This window comes from Pogona vitticeps, chromosome 3, assembly GCF_051106095.1.
Source record: "Pogona vitticeps strain Pit_001003342236 chromosome 3, PviZW2.1, whole genome shotgun sequence".
NCBI lineage: Eukaryota > Metazoa > Chordata > Lepidosauria > Squamata > Agamidae > Pogona > Pogona vitticeps.
In genome coordinates this window covers 44,579,309-44,600,591 of record NC_135785.1, presented here as the reverse complement: position 1 = coordinate 44,600,591, position 21,283 = coordinate 44,579,309, and the positions used below count along the sequence as shown (strand labels likewise).

The 21,283-nt window shown below is 40.7% G+C and overlaps 2 protein-coding genes across 5 annotated transcripts in view; both read left to right on the top strand.

Annotated features, from left to right (window-relative positions):
• The window catches only part of LOC144587851 (uncharacterized), a 462,829-nt gene that overhangs the window by 26,212 nt on the left and 415,334 nt on the right, over window positions 1–21,283 (top strand). The window lies entirely within an intron of this gene.
• RYK (receptor like tyrosine kinase) overlaps window positions 1–21,283 on the top strand; it is a 51,189-nt gene that overhangs the window by 6,004 nt on the left and 23,902 nt on the right. For 2 of the 4 annotated variants that reach the window (XM_078389272.1, XM_078389271.1), the window contains exons 1-4: window positions 271–2,619; window positions 15,082–15,203; window positions 16,998–17,097; window positions 18,583–18,717. In XM_078389272.1, the coding sequence (XP_078245398.1) occupies window positions 1,983–2,619; window positions 15,082–15,203; window positions 16,998–17,097; window positions 18,583–18,717 (994 nt within the window). In that variant the 5' untranslated portion in view covers window positions 271–1,982. Of the gene's footprint in view, window positions 1–270; window positions 2,620–15,081; window positions 15,204–16,997; window positions 17,098–18,582; window positions 18,718–21,283 lie in introns of those variants that run through there. The other 2 variants (XM_072995868.2, XM_078389273.1) reach the window with 1 other exon arrangement.

Sequence of the window (21,283 nt, the reverse complement as noted above, 5' to 3'; positions counted from 1 at the left end):
AAAATTCACTTTGATTTAAATCAATTCCCCCCTGTGTGTCGTTTCTCTCTAAAAGCTAGTGACCTTGGTGGAGCTCAGACATGAACAATTCAGATAGTCATGGTTATTTGACTCCTTTGGAAGCATTGTTAGTCATCTTGATGCTGTAAGATTCTAGGGAATGAAACCATGAAATCTGTCTGCCAGCCCAGAACATGCAATTTCACATTCATATTAGAGGGGTACCCACATGAACTGTGTTGTAACACATTGTGCTTTCTGAGAGTCACCATACTTTATGAATGATGAGATAATGCCAATCTGCTGTTAGCATTAAGATCTAGTTGATTGTGTTTGCTGTGCATGGTGTGTACGCTGGTAAGGAGCTGTGGATGATTGCAGAATATATCACTCTGAAAAATTTAAAGGGCCTAGCATGTACAGTAGCAAAACTAAATACAGTACTTTCTGTTGTTGTCTAGCACTATTGTAAATTTTGTGTCTATTGAGTAAATGCAGTTTATTAGGAGTAAAATGCATTTTGCATGCTTCAAAGGTAAAAACCTTGCAGAAGTTCCATTAGAACTCTTAGGTAATATTAGATGGTATCTTAGGTTTTGACATAATATCCCTGAACAAAGTTGCCCATTTGCTAACAAAATTAATGAAAGTGAAATTGGTACAGAAAAACTGTTAATTTTTGAGACAATTAAGCCTTTAAAAGGAGATTTTAAGAATATACTTAACTAGTAAAGATAGAAATAATGCTAGAATTGCTAATAGTAATACAAAAATATGCCGAACATTCAGAAAATGAAATCGGTCTATTGTTTATCTGTCTTGGTCCTCAGAAAGGGGAGTTCTCACAAGAGCCCTCTTAGATCAACAACAATCACTTTCCCATGTTAACTGAGAATAGTTTTGTATTGTACAACTTTTCATAGAGTAAAAGCTATTCTGCATTTATGCAAAGGCTTTTTGAAAAAGCCTTGTTTTGTTAGTCTCCTAAAATGACATGATGCAGTTTTGTAATGAACACAGCAATTCCCCAGCATCTTTCAGGAGTAAGAATAGAAACCATGCATATCCTTGTCTGTGCTTCAGAATTCATTACATTAAAATCTTTATGGTACTGCAGAAACCCACCTTCTCCTATGCTTGATTTAATTTTTTCTCTGGTTTATGTCCAAATGTTGAGCACAAAGATATATGGTAATGTGATTTAGAGTTTGCATGGGCAAAGTAGAGTGTTTCCTCTTAAAATCAAAAGAGGAGAAAATGCCAAGCTTTGTCATGTGGTTTGCTTTAAGTTAAGTAAGATCTAGTAATGAGAAATTAGATATCTGAGCATTAAGTTCTTTGTATGCAAGCTGTCTTAATGGAGGCTTCAGGTCAAAAGAATGTTAAAGTAGATTTGTTTAGTAGATTTCCAGAAAACTTTTAAAAATAAATTATTTCAGTGTTCTTATATTTTCTCTGTAATAGACTGAACATTTTAAAAATATAGATTAGTAACTTATTTGAGAACCATTCTTTTTTCTCGCTTGTTTTCCTTTGGATACTGATTTACTAGTAGTCTGGGCAAATGAAATATCTTTGTAGCCTGTCAATGTGATTTCTCTTTTAGAATGTGGGCAGTTACCTATGTGCAGAATCCACAGAAAATGCTTCCAAATCTTTATAAATCTGTTCACTAGCTTACAATAAGTGTGCCCTTCTTACTTCAAAATATTTTTCATTTCATGTTAACTGGTCACATGGTGTTATAGTCTCAGACCTCTAATGTTTGGCTGAGAAAATGATTTAGATATCTAGGAACATACATTTCTCATTTTGAAAAGGCCTGAATAAATATCTCATATTTTTAGGCATTGGCATAACATTGGTTCATAACCACCAAGTTGTCCTTTTCATATTGGTCTGAATTTAACATACCGTATTTTTTGCACCATAAGACGCACCTTTTCTCCCAAAACAAGTGGGGGGAGAAGTGTGTGCGTCTTATGGAGCAAATACTGTCCCCTCCACGCCACCATCGCTGGCTTCCGAGGCCTCCAGAGGCCTCAGCAGACCCCGTGGGGGCCTCCCCCCGGCACCATCGCTGGCTTCCGAGGCCTCCGGAGGCCTCAGCAGGCCTCGTGTGGGCCTCCCCCTGCCATCATCGCTCGCTTCTGAGGCCTCCGGAGGCCTCAGCAGGCCCCGTGGGGGCCTCCCCCTGCCACCATCGCTCACTTCCGAGGCCTCAGCAGGCCTCAGCAGGCCCCGTGGGGGCCTCCCCCAGGCACCATCGCTGGCTTCCGAGGCCTCCGGAGGCCTCAGCAGGCCCCGTGGGGGCCTCCCCCAGGCACCATCGCTGGCTTCCGAGGCCTCCGGAGGCCTCAGCAGGCCCCGTGGGGGCCTCCCCCAGGCACCATCGCTGGCTTCCGAGGCCTCCGGAGGCCTCAGCAGGCCCCGTGGGGGCCTCCCCCAGGCACCATCGCTGGCTTCAGAGGCCTCCGGAGGCCTCAGCAGGCCCTGTGGGGCCCTCCCCCAGGCACCATCGCTGGCTTCAGAGGCCTCCGGAGGCCTCAGCAGGCCCCGTGGGGGTCCCCCACCACCACCATCGCTGGCTTCTGAGGACCTCCAGGAGGCTTTCCACTGGTAAGGTGCTGCTTTTTACTTTTTTAAAAAATGTTCTGGTTGTCTTTTGTAGGGTAGATTTGGGCTGGGGTTATGTTTCTATGTTGCTTTGTGTTTTGGTAAATTTTTTTGCAGTCCCAGCATGGGACTTGCTCTGTTTATTTATTTTTACTTTATTTTTTGGTATTTAAAAATTAGTTGCTGCTTTTTACTTTTTAAAAATGTTCTGGGTGGGTTTTGGAGGGTAGGTTTGGGCTGGGGGGTATGTTTCTATGTTGCTTTGTTTTTTGGTGATTTTTATTGGCAGTCCCAGTGTGGGACTTGCTTTGTTTATATATTTTTATTTTATTTTTATTTTCGGTATTTAAAAATTAAGTGCGTCTTAACGTTCAGTGTGTCTTATGGAGCGAAAAATACGGTAAATATATAGAAAGGAAGCTGTTTTGGTAGCTGTATTCAGTTATTTCTATTGTGAAAATATGTCATTTGCAGTATATTTGGATAATATAACCTGATTAGTCTATCATGTAAATGAACTTTCTTATGTATCCCAAAAAAAAAAAACCAAATACATCCTACTAACGTAATGTTACATGAATAAGATTGCTATATAAAAGTATGTTTTTTAAAACAATTATTACAACAGTATGAGGGGCAGTTCTGGATCATTTGAGTTTCCTTTTTATCTAGATATCTTGCCTCAGTAAGAGAAGTTTTAAGTGTGATTAAACCAGTTGATCATTTGAGGAACAAAAGTAAATGGAATTAATAGCATTTATTTAGCAATTTATTGATCTTAATATATTTGTTTATTTTTCTATGTTGCCTTTACATGAAATAGTGGTCAAAGCAGGTGGAAAAATAGCCAAAATCAAATTTAAATAAATGAAAATAAACCAGAAACAAATTGAAAATAAATTGGACAATTAAACCATTAAAATCACTACGATAATATTAAACTGTCAAAATGATTATAAATAATCCATAATCTATATATTTATTTCAAATATTTTACCCCACCTTTCTCCTAAAGAACGACCAAAAACACAGTATTAAAAGCTAAAAATAGTAAATTATTCAAATATTAAAGAACAATCAATAAAATTATATTTAAAATGTTAGCTAAAAGCTTTACAAAATAACAGATATAGAAGCAACAAAATACATACCATCCAGTTTAAAAACCTCTCCTAGCCAGTCAGTCATTAAGGAAAGCCTGTCTGAAGAAAAATATCTTCACCTGCTTGAGGAAAGATAGCAAAGATGGAGCCAGCCTTGCCTCCTATGAGAGGGAGTTTCAGAGTCTGGGAGCAGTGACAGAGAAGGCTCTCTTCCATGTCCCCACCAAACACACCTGTGAGGATGGTGGGACTGAGAAAAGCTTCCCCTAGTGATCTTAACACCTAGGCAGGCTCATAAAGGAAGATATGTTTTTTGAGATTGCTTGGACCCACTCATTAAGGAAGATATGTTTTTTGAGATTGCTTGGACCCAAGCCATTTAGGGCTTTATAGGTTAAATCTAGTACTTTGAATTGTTTGTGGAAACAGATCAGCAAGTAGTGGAGCTGCTATTACAGGAAGGTTATGTGATCATTGTAACTACCAGTGTCAATCAGGCTGCAGTGTTTTGGACCTACTGAAGTTTCCCAGCACTTTCCAAAGGCATCCCCACATAAGGCACATTACAGTATTCCAGCTGATTACGGTACAGTAGATATAAAAAGTTTACAAACCCCTGTTAAAATGTCAAGTGTCTGAGATGTAAAAAAAATGAAACAAAGATAAATCATTTCCGAATCATTTTTTACCTTTAATGAGACATATGAACTGTACAGCTCAATTGAACAAACTGAAATCGTTTAGCTGGAGGGAAATAAAAATAAAAAACTGAAATAATATGGTTGCATATGTGTGCACCTAAGAGCTATGAGAATATTTTATTTAAGTTGTTTTTCCCAGACCTGTAAAGATTGTTTTTCCCAGACCTGTAAAGATGACATTTGCTGTCACATACTAGTACACATGCTGTTGTCAGGTGCCAGTGTATATAGTATACAGTGGTGCCCCACATGATGATGATAATCCGTTCTGTCAGAATCGCTGTACAGCGAAATTGTCGTCATGCAAAAATAAAATCCCCATTGGAATGCATTGAAAACCGGTTAATACATTCCAATGGGGAAAATACCTGCTTGTCTAGCGATCCTCCATAGGACGGCCATTTTGTGAGCACTGATCAGCTGTTTTTAATGCTTGTCTTCTGAAACAAGGGTCAGAAAACAGCGAGAGGCCATTTTAGAAACCCAATGATCAGCTGGGAAAATAGTCGTCCAGTGAAAAAACGGTTCCCGAAGCAGGGACCTAATCATCGTTAAGCGAATACACCCCATAGGAACCATCGTTTTGCGATCGTTATAGCTGGGAAAAGATGGCAGCGAAAGGGGGAAAGGAAAAAAAAACTCAAGAAGTGACCAGAAGAAGCACAACAAAATATAGATACAGCAGAAAGAAGTAACACAACATATACTAGGAACATAAAATTCCCCAGAGAAATTCATGCTAAATTCCTGAGAATATTTTGAGAAAAAGTTCTAAGAAACATGTAAGATAAAGGATCCACTATAAAAGGAAAAGAAACTAAGATTTTGAAACATATTCCGTGGCAAATAAGATAGAAAAGGAGACAATATGTGGAGTGGAACAAACTCAATTACATATTAGTGGTTAATACTGAAAGTATCTCTTTCCAATTCCAGTCACAGAGATATTTCATAAATTCAACAATGAAAGCAGCAGACTTTATGGGGAAAAGAGGGGGGAATGGCTGGGTAGGAAAGAAGAGAAAAAGACAGATGAGAAACAGGAAGAGGACCATCAAGATCAAACTCAGAAGGAAGTACACAATTTAAGCTAGAAAACCAAATGGGAAGTGCAAAAGGAAAGCCCACCATGGAAACAAGAAGATCAAGGAAGAGAAAAGAAAACCTTAATAATAAAGATGGATAAAATGAAAGAGAAACAACTCAGAATGTTTTTAGCCGATGTAAACAGTTTAAGTTCAACCCAAAGATGTAAAAGAATTTACAAATAAATACTGTACAGAAATTAAAATTGGACACTTTTCTTCAGCATGGTCTCTGTGAATCACACATTTGGGTTAAATCAGCGCCTGCGCTGGAACTTCGAAATCTTCTAGAGCTTTTCTGAAAAAGATACAAAGTTTAGGTTGCCCCTAGCACACATGCTCCATTCCCTCCCCGCCTCCAGTTCCTTTTTTTCAGCCATTGTGTTAGGAACATTTCGGACAGAGCTCTCTATTTTGATCGATTTGGCTTGATTTTTCGATTGCCCCTTAATCTTGGACTGCTTCGACTACTCTTGCCTGACAGACTTTGGCTCTTCTTTGACCGTTTTTCCCCCACGCTTTGTGGATTGCCTGATTGCCAGGCTGATTGCCTCAGCGGGAAGCGCCATTATCACCTTGGTGGGAGGCTCCATTATCCACTTATCTCCTGATTGCCGTGAGAACTCAGGCTCCTTTAGCCTTCTGTCTACTGTTTTATTTCCCCCTCAGGCCCTTTTAGTAAATGTAAGGCGTGTTCCAGGAAGATACCCTTTTATGATAAGCAGAGTCTTCGTTTATTTTGCCTCGGAGACGCGCACAATACGTCTACTTGCCGCCATTGTAAAGAATTTACCAAGGCTGTTTTGAAAGCGCGCCAGCAGAGACTTAAACTCTGTCTGGGAAAAGACTCTGTTTACAACCCAACCCTCAGAGATGGAGACTTCCTCCAATCCTTCAGGGACCCCTCGTTCTGAGACAATTGTGTCATTTAAGCCCTCTAAGAAAACCACCGCAGGTCCCTCCAAGAAGGCTCCTTCTACATCTAAGGTGCTTGGTTCCAAGGACGTTGCAAAGGCTAAAATACAGGTGGGACAGCCTAAGAAGTCCAAGGCTAAAGAGATCACCTCTCTTCCACCTGGTACACCCTCTCTGCCTTCACTGATTTTGGATGATTCGTCAAGGGATCATGAATCCCTATCTGAAGCCGCTCCATCTTTGCCACTCTCCCAGCAACCTGAGGCACCGCTTGAGCCTGGGCATTCACCCAATCCGGATAAAGTTGAGGACGCTATGTTATCCAGCCCTCATTCTGCCCATCTTGGCCCTGCATCTGCTGGCTGGGCAACTGAAACTCCGCATTCCCCCTCTTGCTCCCTGAGGAGAGATCTCCCTCCTCGCAAAAAGGGGTTGAAAAGGCGGCATTCTTCTTCCGATTGACGTCGTGATTCTGACGTGGAGACTTCCCGACGTTGAAAGAGACACAGGAATGAACAATCTGGACGCAGTCATTCAGGACGAAGGAGGACAAAACATCAACGTCGACATTATGATACCGATTCGACGTCGTCCTCTTCCTCTTCTAGTTACTGCAGGCACAGAGGGAGACGCTATTCTCTCTCTTCGACCTCGAGTTCTTCACCTTCTCCACGTCGACGTCAACAAGCTCATAATACCCTCCCTTCTATGGATATGAAGGCTTCTAAAAAGACTTCTTCTACCCCAACGTCGAGGGCTAAAAGTACCCAACAAAATGCTCAGTTATCCTTAGCTGAGACTGCTGTACATAGAGTTCCATCTGAGGAAGATGACCAGCTTTGTGAGGTGTCTCCCAATCAAGATGAGGAGGTTTTCTCTCCTTTGCAAGCCCAGTCACCAGTGGAGGCGGACTCCTTCGAGTCAGATACAGGGAATCCCCATCCATCCTCTCCCTCTGAGGATTTCTCCTCTTATTCACAGATGGTGACCAGAATGGCTAATGTTTTGAAAATGCAAACACAACTTCCACCTCCTCCAACAGATGATCCCATTTTTGGGGACATCGATCGAGAGTCTTCTCAACCACTGAGCCTCAACTACATTTCCCAGCTGTTTACTCTGATTATGGATGCTCAGCCAGCCACCCCTCTTTCTGTCTCTAGGAGGACTGAAAATATGTATAGGATTCATGAAGTCAATTTCTTGTCTAAGCATTCTGCTCCCAACTCTGTCATTGTCCATGCGAATGCGTCTAAGACTTCAGGGAGGCCACATGTTACTCCCACCAATAAAGAAGGCAGGAAGATGGATGTGTTAGGTAGGAAAATCTACAACTTCCAGTCCTTCCTACTAAAGATATGCAATTACCAGGCAGCAATGGGAGCATACCAGAAGCATCTCTGGAATAAAGTACTTCCAGCACTTCAAGCTGCTCCTGAGGATATCAGGCAAGAGTGTTTAAATGCTCATGCTGAAGCTATGACATTGTCCAAGCATCAAGGATTGGCAGTAAGACATGCCACAGATGTTTCGGCTAAGACATTGAACTCTGCCATAACCCTTCGACGCCACGCCTGGCTCAGGGCATCTGGTATTATTGAGGACGTGAAAAAGCAAATCGAAGAACAGGCTTTTGATACAAAAGATTTATTTAACGAAAAGACTGATAAATCACTCAAGTCCATACATGAAAGCAAGAAAACTGCTAAATCTTACACCATTCACCAACAGCCTCGTTTCCAAAAACAACAATGGCAAAGGCAATTTCCCCAGCAGCAATATCAGCAACAGGCTTCTCAGGGGTATAGGCCTTACAGGAGTTCTCAAGGTAGATCTTCTCAGCAGTCTTCTACCACTCCACATTACAAACAGCAAACATCACATAAGCATCAATCTTATCGTCCACCCAACAAAAAATCCAAGCAGTACCTTTGACTGCATCAACCCTCTGTTTCAGGACCATCACACATGGCTTGCCCCATTTTACCACAATTGGCAAAGGATATCAAAGGACAATTGGGTTCTGAACATCATCAAATTCGGCTACCGGCTAGAGTTGGTAGAACTCCCTCCTCTAGGGTATCTGTGAATGACAACATCCAATCCCACCTTGGAGGAGGAGGTTCTCACTCTATTGTACTCCAAAAGAATGCAATACAACGGGTCCCTCGTCAAGACATTCTCGGGGGGGGTTTGCTCCCGGTACTTCACAGTTCCAAAAAAGGATGGGGGTCTCAGACCTATATTAGACCTCAGGGACCTCAACACTTACCTTCAGCACGCCGGTTCTGGATGGTCACCCTGGAGTCCATCGTCCACCTGTTGAGAAAGGGAGATTGGTTTTTGGTTATAGACCTGAAGGACGCATACTTCCACATCACCATACACCATCATCACAGGAAGTATCTGCGGTTCATAATCAACAACAAGGTTTACCAGTATGCGGCCTTACCATTCGGCTTAGCAACGGCTCCACGCATGTTTACAAAGTGCATGGCTCCAGTGGCTGCATTTCTACGTCTATAAGGTATAAAAGTATTTCCCTACATCGACGATTGGCTCATAGTGTCGCCGTCCAGACGGAAAGTCATTCTGGACACCAAATTCATTCTCCACACTCTGCAAAGTCTAGGCCTCATCATAAATTTCAAGAAATCTACCCTAGAGCCTTCTCGAGTTATCAGTTACATAGGAGCAACACTGGACTCCAGAAGGGCAAGACTCTTTCTTCTTCCAGAGCGCATCTACAAACTACAGACCGCTCTTCAAAAGTTTCAACCACACGCTCTGGTGTCAGCACATCATGCACAACATCTGCTGGGTCCCATGGCCTCAACTACAGCATCCTTACCACATGCCAGGCTAAAAATGCGTTCACTACAGGCTTGATTTCTCCATCATTTCGACCCAATGTTAGAGGATCCAAGGAAGAAGATCCTAGTCACCCCAGAACTGGCAAAACAACTACAGTGGTGGGGTTTCCGACCTCATCTACTAATGGGCCGCCCATTTCTACCTCTACAACTCTCTGCACACGTAACAACAGATGCGAGCCCCACAGGCTGGGGAGCTCATTGCAACGGTCATACCATACATGCCCTCTGGTCACATCGCCAAAGAGGACTCCACATCAATCACCTGGAGATGCTAGCAGTGATCAAGTCGTTCAGAGCCTTCCTGCCACTGATACAGGGTCGTGGTGTACAAGTTGTGACAGACAACACCACGACCTTGTACTACATCAACAAGTAGGGCGGGACGAGGTCCTTGTCCCTTCTCTACCTTGCAGTGCAGTTGTGGGAGTGGTGTTGCCACCATCACATTTACCCAGTAGCAATCCACATATCCTCATCGGAGAACCAACTGGCAGACGAGCTGAGTTGCCGGAAGGGACAATCCCACGAGTGGGAACTTGGACAACGATGTATTCCAGATGCTGTGCAGAAGATGAGGCCGACCAACCATCGACATGTTCGCTTCGCACATGAACAGGAAGTGCGAGAGGTATGCATCTCGAGCAGGAAGGGGCCCCAGTTCCCAGGGAGATGCCTTCATGATACCATGGCAGGACCACCTTCTGTACCTGTTTCCACCGATCCCTGTGATCCAAAGATCTTTAGTCAGGATCAGACAGCAAAGGTCGTCAACAGTTCTCATATCACCATACTGGCCACGTCAACCATGGTTTTCTACTCTGGAGGAGTTGGCCACCGAGGTATTCAGACTTCCACTTGTGCCACATCTACTGACGCAGGATTCGGGGAATGTTCTACACCCGGAGTTGGACTCCATCCACCTAGCTGCATGGAGGATCTGCCTGAAATCAAAGAGGTGTTAGACAAGTCCAAAAAACCATCTACTATCCTCTTATACAAATATAAGTGGAATAATTTTCTTCGTTTTGCCACTGCCAGAAACCTCCAGACTTCTCCAGTCTCCCTACAGACTCTGCTCCTTTATCTCAAACATCTTTTTGATCTCGGCCTTACCTTGTCGACCCTCAAGGTGTACATTTCTGCAATAGTCTCTTTCCAACCTAGGGACTCAGAATCTTCACGTCTCTTTTCTCATCCTACATTGAAGGCATTCTTAAAAGGACTAGTCAACATTCACTCTCCTACAAGGCCTCCAGTACCTCAGTGGTCCCTTACATTGGTCCTACAATCTCTCAGGAAACATCCCTTTGAGCCCATGGCTTCCTGTGATGTTAAGTTTCTTTCCTTAAAGACTCTGTTTCTAGTTGCAGTTATGTCTGCTAGAAGAGCAAGTGTGTTGGCAGCCCTAAGGTCTGATCCTCCTTACCTGCAATTCTATAAGGACAAAGTTATGTTGTTTCCAGATGTTTCTTTCCTGCCTAAAGTTGTTATAGATTTCCACCTCAATCAGCCTATTTTGTTACCTACCTTGTTTTCTGATCCTTCGTCTGACATTGAAAAGATGCTCCATTCCCTGGATGTTAGAAGGGCGTTAGCATACTATGTTTCCAGGACAAAGGACTTTCGGAAATCTGAAAGACTCTTCCTGTGCTTCTTTGGACCACACAAGGGTTGTGCAGCGTCATCTTCTACCTTGTCACGGTGGCTTGTCTCCACTATTACTCTTGCCTACCAACTTGCAAGTAAAGATGTGCCTGAAGGTCTTAAGGGACATTCCACAAGGTCCATGGCGACATCTACTGCCTTACTCCATGGTGTGGACATCCCAGACATCTGCAAGGCAGCAACATGGTCCAGAGTGTCCACATTTGTCACCCACTATAGGCTGAACCTTCAGGCGAAGAAGGAGACGAGTTTTGGAAGGGCTGTCTTGACATCTGTCCTGCAGTGACGGCCCTCCTTCCGGAAAGTTAGCTTGTCAGTCACCCAAATATGTGATTCACAGAGACCACGTTGAAGAAAGAGAGGTTACTTACCTGTAACCATGGTTCTTCAAGTGAATCTCTGTGAATTCACACATTCCCACCCAGCCTATCCGTCACTGCTTCTTTTATAATGAGCTCTTGCTCTAGCAATGGCGGATAAATGGAACTGGAGGCGGGGAGGGAATGGAGCATGCGTGCTAGGGGCAACCTGAACTTTGTATCTTTCTCAGAAAAGCTCTAGAAGGTTCCGAAGTTCCAGCGCAGGCACTGATTTAACCCAAATGTGTGAATTCACAGAGATCCACTTGAAGAACCATGGTTACAGGTAAGTAACCTCTCTATCTGCTTTCAAGACGCATAGTATGAAAATCAAGATCCGCCTGATGAATTTTTAAAAAATAAGTGTTGGAAATCTAAAATACAGAGAGTACTTTCAGCCATGTTGGGTGGATAGGTAGGGAAGCAGAAGATTATTGGAATTCAGTATATGAAATGTGAAAAAAATTGTTTTTTGTATTTAGTGTGTTATTACTTAAACTGGATTTGTGTTAATTGAATATTATGTCTGAGATTATAGATAAAGAAATGAAACATTTGATAATTCTGGAAAAACCTGTTAAATTGTTCTTTTTGGTTATCTTTTTATTCTAGTAGAATTGAATTATTTTTGGATTATAATTTTGGATTATTTTTGGATTATAATTGGATTATTCTAGTAGAAGTGGATATAAAATTATTCTCTTGCTCTCTGGAATTTTATCTTTCCCCTACCCATGTTCATTCCCCTAGCCCCCCAGCTCCAATCCTATCCCTATTGAAAATGGATTTTTAAAAAAATACTGTATTTTTTGCACCATAAGACTCACTTTTTTCCCACAAAACAGGGGTGTGGAAAGTCTGTGCGTCTTATGGAGCTAAGAAAACAGATTATATTTTCCTATTTTCTTCTCCTAAAAAATTGGTGCGTCTTATGGAAAGGTGCGTCTTATGGAGCGAAGATAGCATTAAAATATTACATTAAAATACAGTCTTTGAGATGCCACATCACCTTTGTCTTTATTTTTATATTTTTTTAATCTGACACGCAAGCACAGACCAATATGGCTACCTCTTCTAAAACTACAATCAGAAATTCCTTAGTTTGAATCTTGTCTCTGCCATGAAGTCATTAGAAAGTCTCAACCAAGCCCTCTCAACCTCAGCCCCAACCATAGTTACTATTGCTGAAGAGTTGTAAAAGTTACCAAATTTGTTTGATCTGTAAAAACCTAAATGGCTTGAGCTATAATTGCCGAACAGTTACTTCCTCTTATATGAGCCTACGCAGAATTTGAGATATTTGACAGAGGTCCTATTTCATGTCCCAGGATTAATGAGTACACAAGATAGGATTTTACAGTAGCAGGACTTCAGTTGTAGAATTCCTTCCCAAGAGCTGGGTGTATCCTTTTTTTCTTTTCAGCTTTAGTAAACAATGTCAACACAAGCCATTTCCAATAACCATGAAGGGTACACTAACAGGAAGAAACTATGCAGATTAAACTTGGTACAATTTTTCAAAGGTCCATAATATCCATGTTCAAGTAAGATGGTTGTTGAGATACATGGTCAAAACTTTTAGAATGCAGTCAAGTCTTTGGAGTTTAAAATTGGCTTTTACAAAAGGTTTTTAATTTTGTTCAAAAAAAGTGCTTTGTTTAAATGCAATATATGATGCTTTGTTATGGGGTTCTGGAGGAGCAGGAAAGCCATCAATAAATACTTCTAATAAGTTACTTAAAGAAGAAGGTAATTTAAAACCTAAAAATTATAGTCACAAGCTTTTGAGAATTCAGAAGTGCAGCATAAATGTTCTATATTGCAATTTAAGTTCTGCTGTCCCCACCCAAGCAATGGTGCAGGAATCGATTTCTTTTAAGCAGGGCTGTCAGAGATAACTGCTACCATATTGGCACTTTTCTGTTGTAGTCTGTGACATCCGTTATCATATTCCACACACAGTTTTGAACTGAGAATTGAGAGCTAGGAAACAAGACCATTTATTGTCAACCATTGTCATTCCTTTTGAATTAGTAGTGGGTTTAGATGTGTGTAGGATGGTAGGTTCGAATGAAGCTGAAGAGTTTAATTTCAAGTTCAATTTCCAGTTTTCTATTATTTCCAGCCAACAAAGAAGTGTGTGAGATGAGTAGTGGCAGCCTATGGAGAAGAGAAAATTGTGGAGGAAAACTCATGTCAGAAAGGTGTTTGTGGAATTGAAATGTTAGAATTGTGGCAGGGGTTATGCCTGGATTCCCTCTTGGAAGTGTCATGAGGATGTTAGGCCAGTTTCCTCTCTGAGACATAGGTCTGAATAAAACTGAATAAATCATTAGTCAAGAGCTTTGATTCTTCATCGTGGCCTCTGAATACACACAAAAGGGTTAACTCAGCATCTGCGCTGGACCTCTCGGAATCTTCTCGAGCTTTGAATAGAAAAGTAACAAAGTTTTAGGTTGCCCCCAGTGCGCATGCTTCGCCCGCCAAAGCCTCAGTTCCATTTTTCCACCAAGCAATTTGGAACCTCTCGCATCAAGCTTGTTCTGTTATCTGTTTTTTTGTGGTTTTTTTTTGATTGAGTATTATGGTTATCTGACTCAGATTTTCATCTGACTACTCTGTCATCTATTGCCCCAACCTCGGACTGTTCACCTGGATTTTTCTATCGTATTTTTCCTGTTAACTTGGTTGCCTTGGACTTTCCCGCCTTTTGCCTTTGTTTTGATAGAGCTTGTACTGTTCTAACATACAATTCTTATTTTAAATGGGTTTAGTGTGAGCAGAGTGACACACACTGTGAGCAGAGTGACACAGAAAAGCTGCAGTGATAAGACAAGGATTCAAGGTTACCACAGGCTATTGAAAATAGCTTTTTCAAACATTTGCCAAAATGAAATTTAGGTTTGAGTTCGAGCATTAAAAATTACAAACTGTGTAAATTCAACTTTGCATAGTTGAAGGGGAAAATGTGTGTTTGTGATATCTCCTTCAAGCTGTTGTCTTGACTCTTCTGGGCAAAGTGTGGCCCGAGGGCCACTTACGGCCCGCGAGCCGCCCCTGTCTGGCCTGCCAGACATCAAAACCGTTTATAGCTTTTTGTCTAAAGTTGATCAGTTGCTTATCTTTAACATACCGCAAAAAACTCTTTAGTATTTGTGAAGATTAACAAGTTTAAAATAAAAATAATCATAACATCACTGTTTCATTTTATTTTTAAGTAAAGTTGGTTTGGCCCCTGAACACAGTTCAGATTTTTCATGTGGCCCCTCTATAGAAATTAATTGCCCACCCCTGACTTAGGGTATGTATAATGTTGAGTGAAGTATCAATTTCATTAATTCCATTTCAGAATTATCTCATTATTGGGCCATTTGGGTTTTCTTAAGGCACAAAATTGTGTGCCAGTTTAGGGGCTCTACTCTCTCCTTAGGCAGGGTGTTACAACATCATACAGGAAGAGGAATGTGGAGAAGGAAGGGACAAAAAACCCGAAGAATAGACCAGTTCTTAAAGTTTTGATTTCACCATCCTGTCTGACTCACGGTGGGGGGAGACGAAACAGACTCAGACATGGCAGTATTTTAAGTTGCCTGATGGAAGTTGCATTTTATACTTGATTGATCAACAGCCACTTCTCTGATCTACATAACTTGATTTATATGCCTTCTGATATTTGTTTTTCCTTCCTCCAAATGGCCTGCTGTAATGTTTAATCCTTTAGTCTTTGTACTTTTTTTAACCATCCTCTTTCTTTGTTTTAGGTATTGATGCAGAACTCTATTATGTGAGGAATGATCTTATCAATCACTACGCCTTGTCCTTTAATTTGTTAATACCTGTAGAGACAAACATTCTCCATTTTAGTTGGCATGCTAAGGCCAAGGTAAGTTATATCTAGTTTTCATTTTAATGATTGATTGATTTGGTTTGATTTGTATACTGCCCCATTAATGCAAAGCATTATTCTGGATGGTTTACAGCAAAATAATGAAATTAAATGAAAACCAATGAATGGATAATGAAACAAAAGGCATGATTCCAAATCTAGGGCAGTGTGCAAGTCATAAAAATCAGTCAGGGTTGCATTGGAAGGCCTGTCTGTAAAGCAGTGTCTTTAGAAGCTTTCTGAACAATAGGAGGGAGGGAACAAAGTGCAGCTCTACCAGGCGCTGATTCCAGAGAGTTGGTGCCACAGTGAAGAAAGCCTGGCTCCTTGTAGTTGATTTGCTGGCCTCCTGCAGAATGGACACCCAGAAGAGCATTGGAGGACCTGGTGGAACGGGCACGTGACCTTGAGAAAAGGTGCTCTGACAAGTACCTGGTCCCAGACTGAAGGGTTTTATATGTGACTGACTTAAGAAGTAACATTTGCTGTATGCTGTTGGAGGGTTTCAACTAGGATGGAGCAACTAGAGCTAAAGCTGTACTGTGGCTAACATCAACTACAATGGAGGAAAATGTTCTATAACTAGCATGACAGCTGGTTTGCCATTGTCGCTATAGCTGTTACCATCCATTGCTTAACTGATTTCTGCTCTAAATCTGTTTCCTATTAGTTTCAGTGAGACTCTATTGATTACTAGATGTTTTGTTCTTTTGTGGTTATGTTTAAGATGGCAATAGGATGTTGATTCCTCAGGGTTTTTTGACATAGTTGTGTTCTTCTGTGAGAAGTCATAATGAACGAATCCTCTCTTGTCTGTTATCTGCCTTCTGAAATGTATTGGTAGGCTGTAGCAGAGCAATGTTGGAAATGGCAGTTATGTGTTTAAGCCTAATATTTGTTACCAGAGTTTTCTCTTGGCTCTAGTTTAATTTTGCAGATGTGGTATGTGATGATATAGTGGTCAGTATGCATATCTGAAACATTTTTCAGTGTATTTTATTGTAGATCACTTCTATAAGCCAGCTACATTTATTCTCATTTTAATGCTAGAATTTTAAAATTTAGCTGCTTCTTTTCAATAAAAGTAAAACTAACAAGTCTGGGTTTATATTAACAAACTTGGGACTTTTGAATTGGAAAAATGTCTTTATCAGATGAGCATACATTGTAAGAACATAAATATAATAGTGTCTGGGTATTGCCTGCACTAGTGTATGACAGTTAGAGGGTAAAATAGCAGAAGATTTTATGTATGCTGCCTTGATCTCCTTGGAGGAAATAATACATGGTACTGGAGCAGTGTAGCGCATTAGATAAATGCTTCCTCATGTGTTTGAACAGCGTGATGAGGGTGCTGAAGTTGGAGATGAAAATGTTTAAACACATTCCAAAACTTTGTTCACCATGGTGTTCCATTGCTCTCTGGTAGGGATAGACATGAGCCCAGCTTTCATTTCTAGCTTGTACGTAGAGTGAAGCTGCAGATTTTCCCCACAGTTATATTGAATTCAGAAGCAGAAGGCAAGAAAGATTAGATCCTGCACCCACAGATATTTTCATGGCTGGGATGCATATATGTAATCATTTCCAATCAAGACTGTGGACAACTTTCTGTGTTCTTTCTGTTTGTCTTGAGATCATTCTGTTATTCTAAGATTACTTTAACATAGCAATGTTTTTGATCATTAATTATAATTGATCATTAATTAGAAATAGCTCTGAAGCAATGTAAAGATATATTCTTTCACTGATTCTATTTTCTTTTTGGCTTTCTACTACATATCATTACAGGTTGAATATAAACTGGGATTTCAGGTTGATAATCTATTGGCTATGGATATGCCACAGGCAAATATTTCTGAACAAGGAGAAGTCCCTCGCACTTTATCAGGTAAATAATCTTCCACTAGACTAGTATATAGTGCTGTATCATAGCACTAGGTAAATTGCTTCTCTGTATCTTGGATATTAATTTTAATGAGGGGGGAGCACTAGCAGCATGAGCTTTGTAATGGGGCAAGATGTTGCTAATCTTAATAGCATAAAAAAGAGTCAAATTGCACTGGCTCACACATGAGATGTGCAGGGGAGTGTCTTTCTGTGTTGTACACTATATAATTAAATACTGCATCAGTAAAAGCTGTATTCTCTGTTTACAGTTCATTGTTTCTGTTGGTCAACAAGCAAAACTTCGTGATCATAATGTTATAATTGTATTTGACCTTGTATAATCTCTCCAATGCCTGACTCAGGAAAATGTGTGCTTCCAGTGTTATATTCTGCAATCTTCATATGCTTCATGGATGTGCAGAATGTGTATGGGTCCAGATATAAAGAAGCAGGCAAAACTGTCTAAAATCTATTTAGTGGTCAGTGTCATGGCATATGAAGAAAAGAGCCTCTTAATCACAAGTGGTTTTGATTTGGAAGTATCCAAGGGTGAAGTGTTGTCAGTTATATCTAAATTTACTGATAAGTGTTTATGATGTTTCCTCATCGTTGCTACAAAAATTCAAGACTGCTTCCACAATTTTTTTTTGTCTCTAGTCTTTAAGCCTAACATTTACTTGGAAGAACTAAGGAAATCTCCTGTTGCCCAGTGTAAATGAAGGCACCAAGTTTGCCCATCTAGCTCCTACTCAACCTGAGTGCTCTAGGTACTGTGGTACTTCAGGAGCTAGAAAGTTTCCACCTATTTTTCACTTAGAAAATCGACTTAGGTTATCCTGTTTGGCTAGTACTCAGTACTCTTAGTGCTTCCACTTGAGTGCCAACCAAAGAACTATCCCCCATTCTGATTCCTTCTCTGGGACATAAAATGCTGAGGCAAAATACTGGCTGGTTTTGAGCTACATGTGTAAGATGTTCTATAGTACCCTGGTGTTACAAAAGCCAAATAACTTGTTTGACAAAAGCCAAACAGCAAATTTCCTCCTAACCTTTGAACTGGAGAGAGGATTAAGTTTGGCTGAGACCAAAAAATTCTTACCTCTTAGTGTTCTCCTAGAATGGTTTTTCAGCCAGTGTACCAAACAGCGTGAGTAAAAATGTGCGAGCCTTTTAAAGATAGTCATGGGCAGAGTATGCAGACCATTTTTAGAAGGTGCTTTTTAAAAACTGACATGTGCCTCGGCAATGCAGTGACAGGAGAAATTCAATATTAAGTGTAAACCTATTGGAACATAATTTATATTAAGCCAAGTATAATGGAATGTCCTGTAATAGCCAAACAGTGGCTGAAATAATTACATGCTGAACTAGGAAAGAGATGGAATTTAACTGTCCATGTAATATTTAATTAACACTCAATTTAAAATATATGCTTTTAAATGTATCTTTCAAAAACATGTATGTATGATGAATTTTCTACTTGCAGTGTTTCGAGTGGAACTTTCCTGCACCGGCAGATTAGATTCCGAGGTTACGGTACTAATGCAGCTCAACATGACAGTAAATGCTTCCAAAAATATCACAGTCTTAAATTTCAAACGAAGGAAAATGTGTTATAAAAGTAAGGCATTTTTATTTATGTATTTTTCATGAGCATCCCTCTCTATTAGGGTCCTGATTCATCTTACTCCATTTCCTCTTATTTTGTATGCAAAGCACTGCTCTTAAGGTCTAGAACAAGTGAGTTTGTCGGAGTTACCACCAAAGTTGGAAAAGTCAGTTTCCATATCTGGAAACAAATATTAGGTCTGTTTAGACTTTCTTAGAGGGTCTAAGGATGAATTTACACCAGACGTGTCAATTTCATCTTGGGCCGCATCGGCAGTATGGTTGCCATCAAAGGGCTGGTTGTATATGTAAGACTATATAAATGTCTCTACTCTTTATCATATCAAATATAATCCTCCTAATTTGATTATTATTGATTTTAGTAATAACAAGTAATAACTAGCTCTGAAAGTAAAAGTCTGATCAAAGTCTAGAAATAATGGCAAGCAGATATTCAAGTGTACAACTATTGTACAATTTATTGAAAAGTGAGTTTTAGTAATACTCGTTGATGCCTGTTCCATAGCCCCACCCATGTTTGTTTTATTTTATTAATTATTCACAGAAGTAACCATTACCTCACACTTGTCATGGCTCTCAGCCCTCATTATCACCTGGCTCCTCACTTGCTTTTGTAGTCGATGCGGGAGATGAGGTGGAGATGGCCGCTGCTAGGTGACGCCATCAAACAGTCCTCACTGGGAGCCGTAAGAATGGGAGTGGGCAATAGCAAGGACTACATTTCCCAAGGTGCTGTACGCCATCCAAGCGGCTGCACTTTCTGACTCTTCATTGCTTGAAATGCTGGGATTAGAAGTCATCCTGCGCGAATTCCCAGCGTCTTTATGGAGTAGTATGGGTGACCGAGTAAGCGCCTGCATATTGTATGCTGCACAGTAATGTGAGGGCCACATGAAATGGCCCGGTGGGCCAGATTCTGCCCGCGCAACTGTGAGGGCCACATGAAATGGCCCGGTGGGCCAGATTCGGCCCGCGGGCCTTGAGTTTAACTCATGTGATCTGCTCCATAGGCAGGCAAACTCTAGAAGTCTGGGGATCATACATGCTATCCTCTGGACACTGAAGGGCTACAGCCATATCCTAACCACACCCAGAGTCACTTGTTCCAGCCAGGCCGGGCAGCTGAGGGGCTTACGCCAAGGGAGGTCCAGAAGGAAAGAACAAGGAACCGGGCCTTCTTGGCAGTGGCCCCTCGCCTCTGGAACAACTTGCCCGTGGAGATCTGCCTGGCTCCCTCTCTGGGTGTCTTCAGAAGTAAACTCAAGACTTGGCTATTTGGGCAGGCTTTCCCTCCTGCTGTATCTTAAATTCACATTTTATTGGATTTATTGCATGTTTATTGGATTTATTGCATGTTGGATTTATTGCATGTTTATTGGTTTTACTGTTTTAAAATTTGTAATGCTGCTCAGAGTAGACCTTTGGTCTAGATGGGCAGGGTATAAATCTAATAAAAAATAAATAAATAAACACTCTCATTTTTTTTATTTAAAAAAGGATTTGCTTTTTTTAAGCTGAAAAACCCCTATCTTTAATAGCCAAACATTTTTTTAAAAGTTGGGGCGAAGAGGCCCAAGAGTGCTCTGGGGACAAAAATGGCACAGTTGCTTCCCAGAGGACATAAAGTGACTTTTTAAGCAGATGAGCAAATGGAGTTCTGGTGGACCACATTTGGGGTCCTGTAGGTCTGCATATGGCTTGCAGACTTCACTTTCCCCTGACCTAAATTAGATGACTTACAATACTTAGCATGTATTTAGACATAGTGCTTCCTTAAGTGATGAACAATGCTTGTTTGTCATAGCAAATGCTTTTCTTTACGCCATATTTTTCATTAATTGTGCTGTGTTTTGCAGTTGATTATTGGAGATGGGTGTTGGTTTAACATGCAAGTGTGATTGCTGAGGCATGCAGCTATGACCACATTCTGTTGACAGAAGTAATGCACATTCTAGTTTGTTCCTGAGACGGTCTCTTGAGTTAGTGTGTAGTTAGTATAATAAAGGATAGGAAGACAGAAGTTGTATCAAAAAGATTTTCAGATATGTGGTAACAAAAAATGTGTAGAAAGCTCAAGGGAATTGCAAATTAAAGAAGACAGATGACCATAGTACCTGTTGACTGAAATCCTGTTGCTTAACATAGTAAGTGGTATTAGAGTAGGCCCATTGAATCAGTGGGAATTTGTTGAGTTAACTCTTCTGCAAGTGCCATTGATTCAAAGAAGCCCATTTTACTTGCTATGTACTACCCTAAAGTAAGTTACACTAGTAAGTTGCACTAGAGTAGGCCCATTTGAATCTGGAACTTACAGAAGAATTAACTCACCAAATTCCCACTGATTCAAAGGTCCTGCTCTAGTGCAACTTACTGATTCAATGGATCTACTCTAGTGTGAGTTACTATGCCAAACAACTGGATTTCAGCCATTAAGTGTAATTGATGTAAAACAGAAGCTTGGTACATAATAAGTGTGCTAATATTTCTTATGTCAATACAGTATTACAGTTGTTCTTTTATTATTGGTTGTATAAAATAAAGAGTTGCTAAAGTAGCAA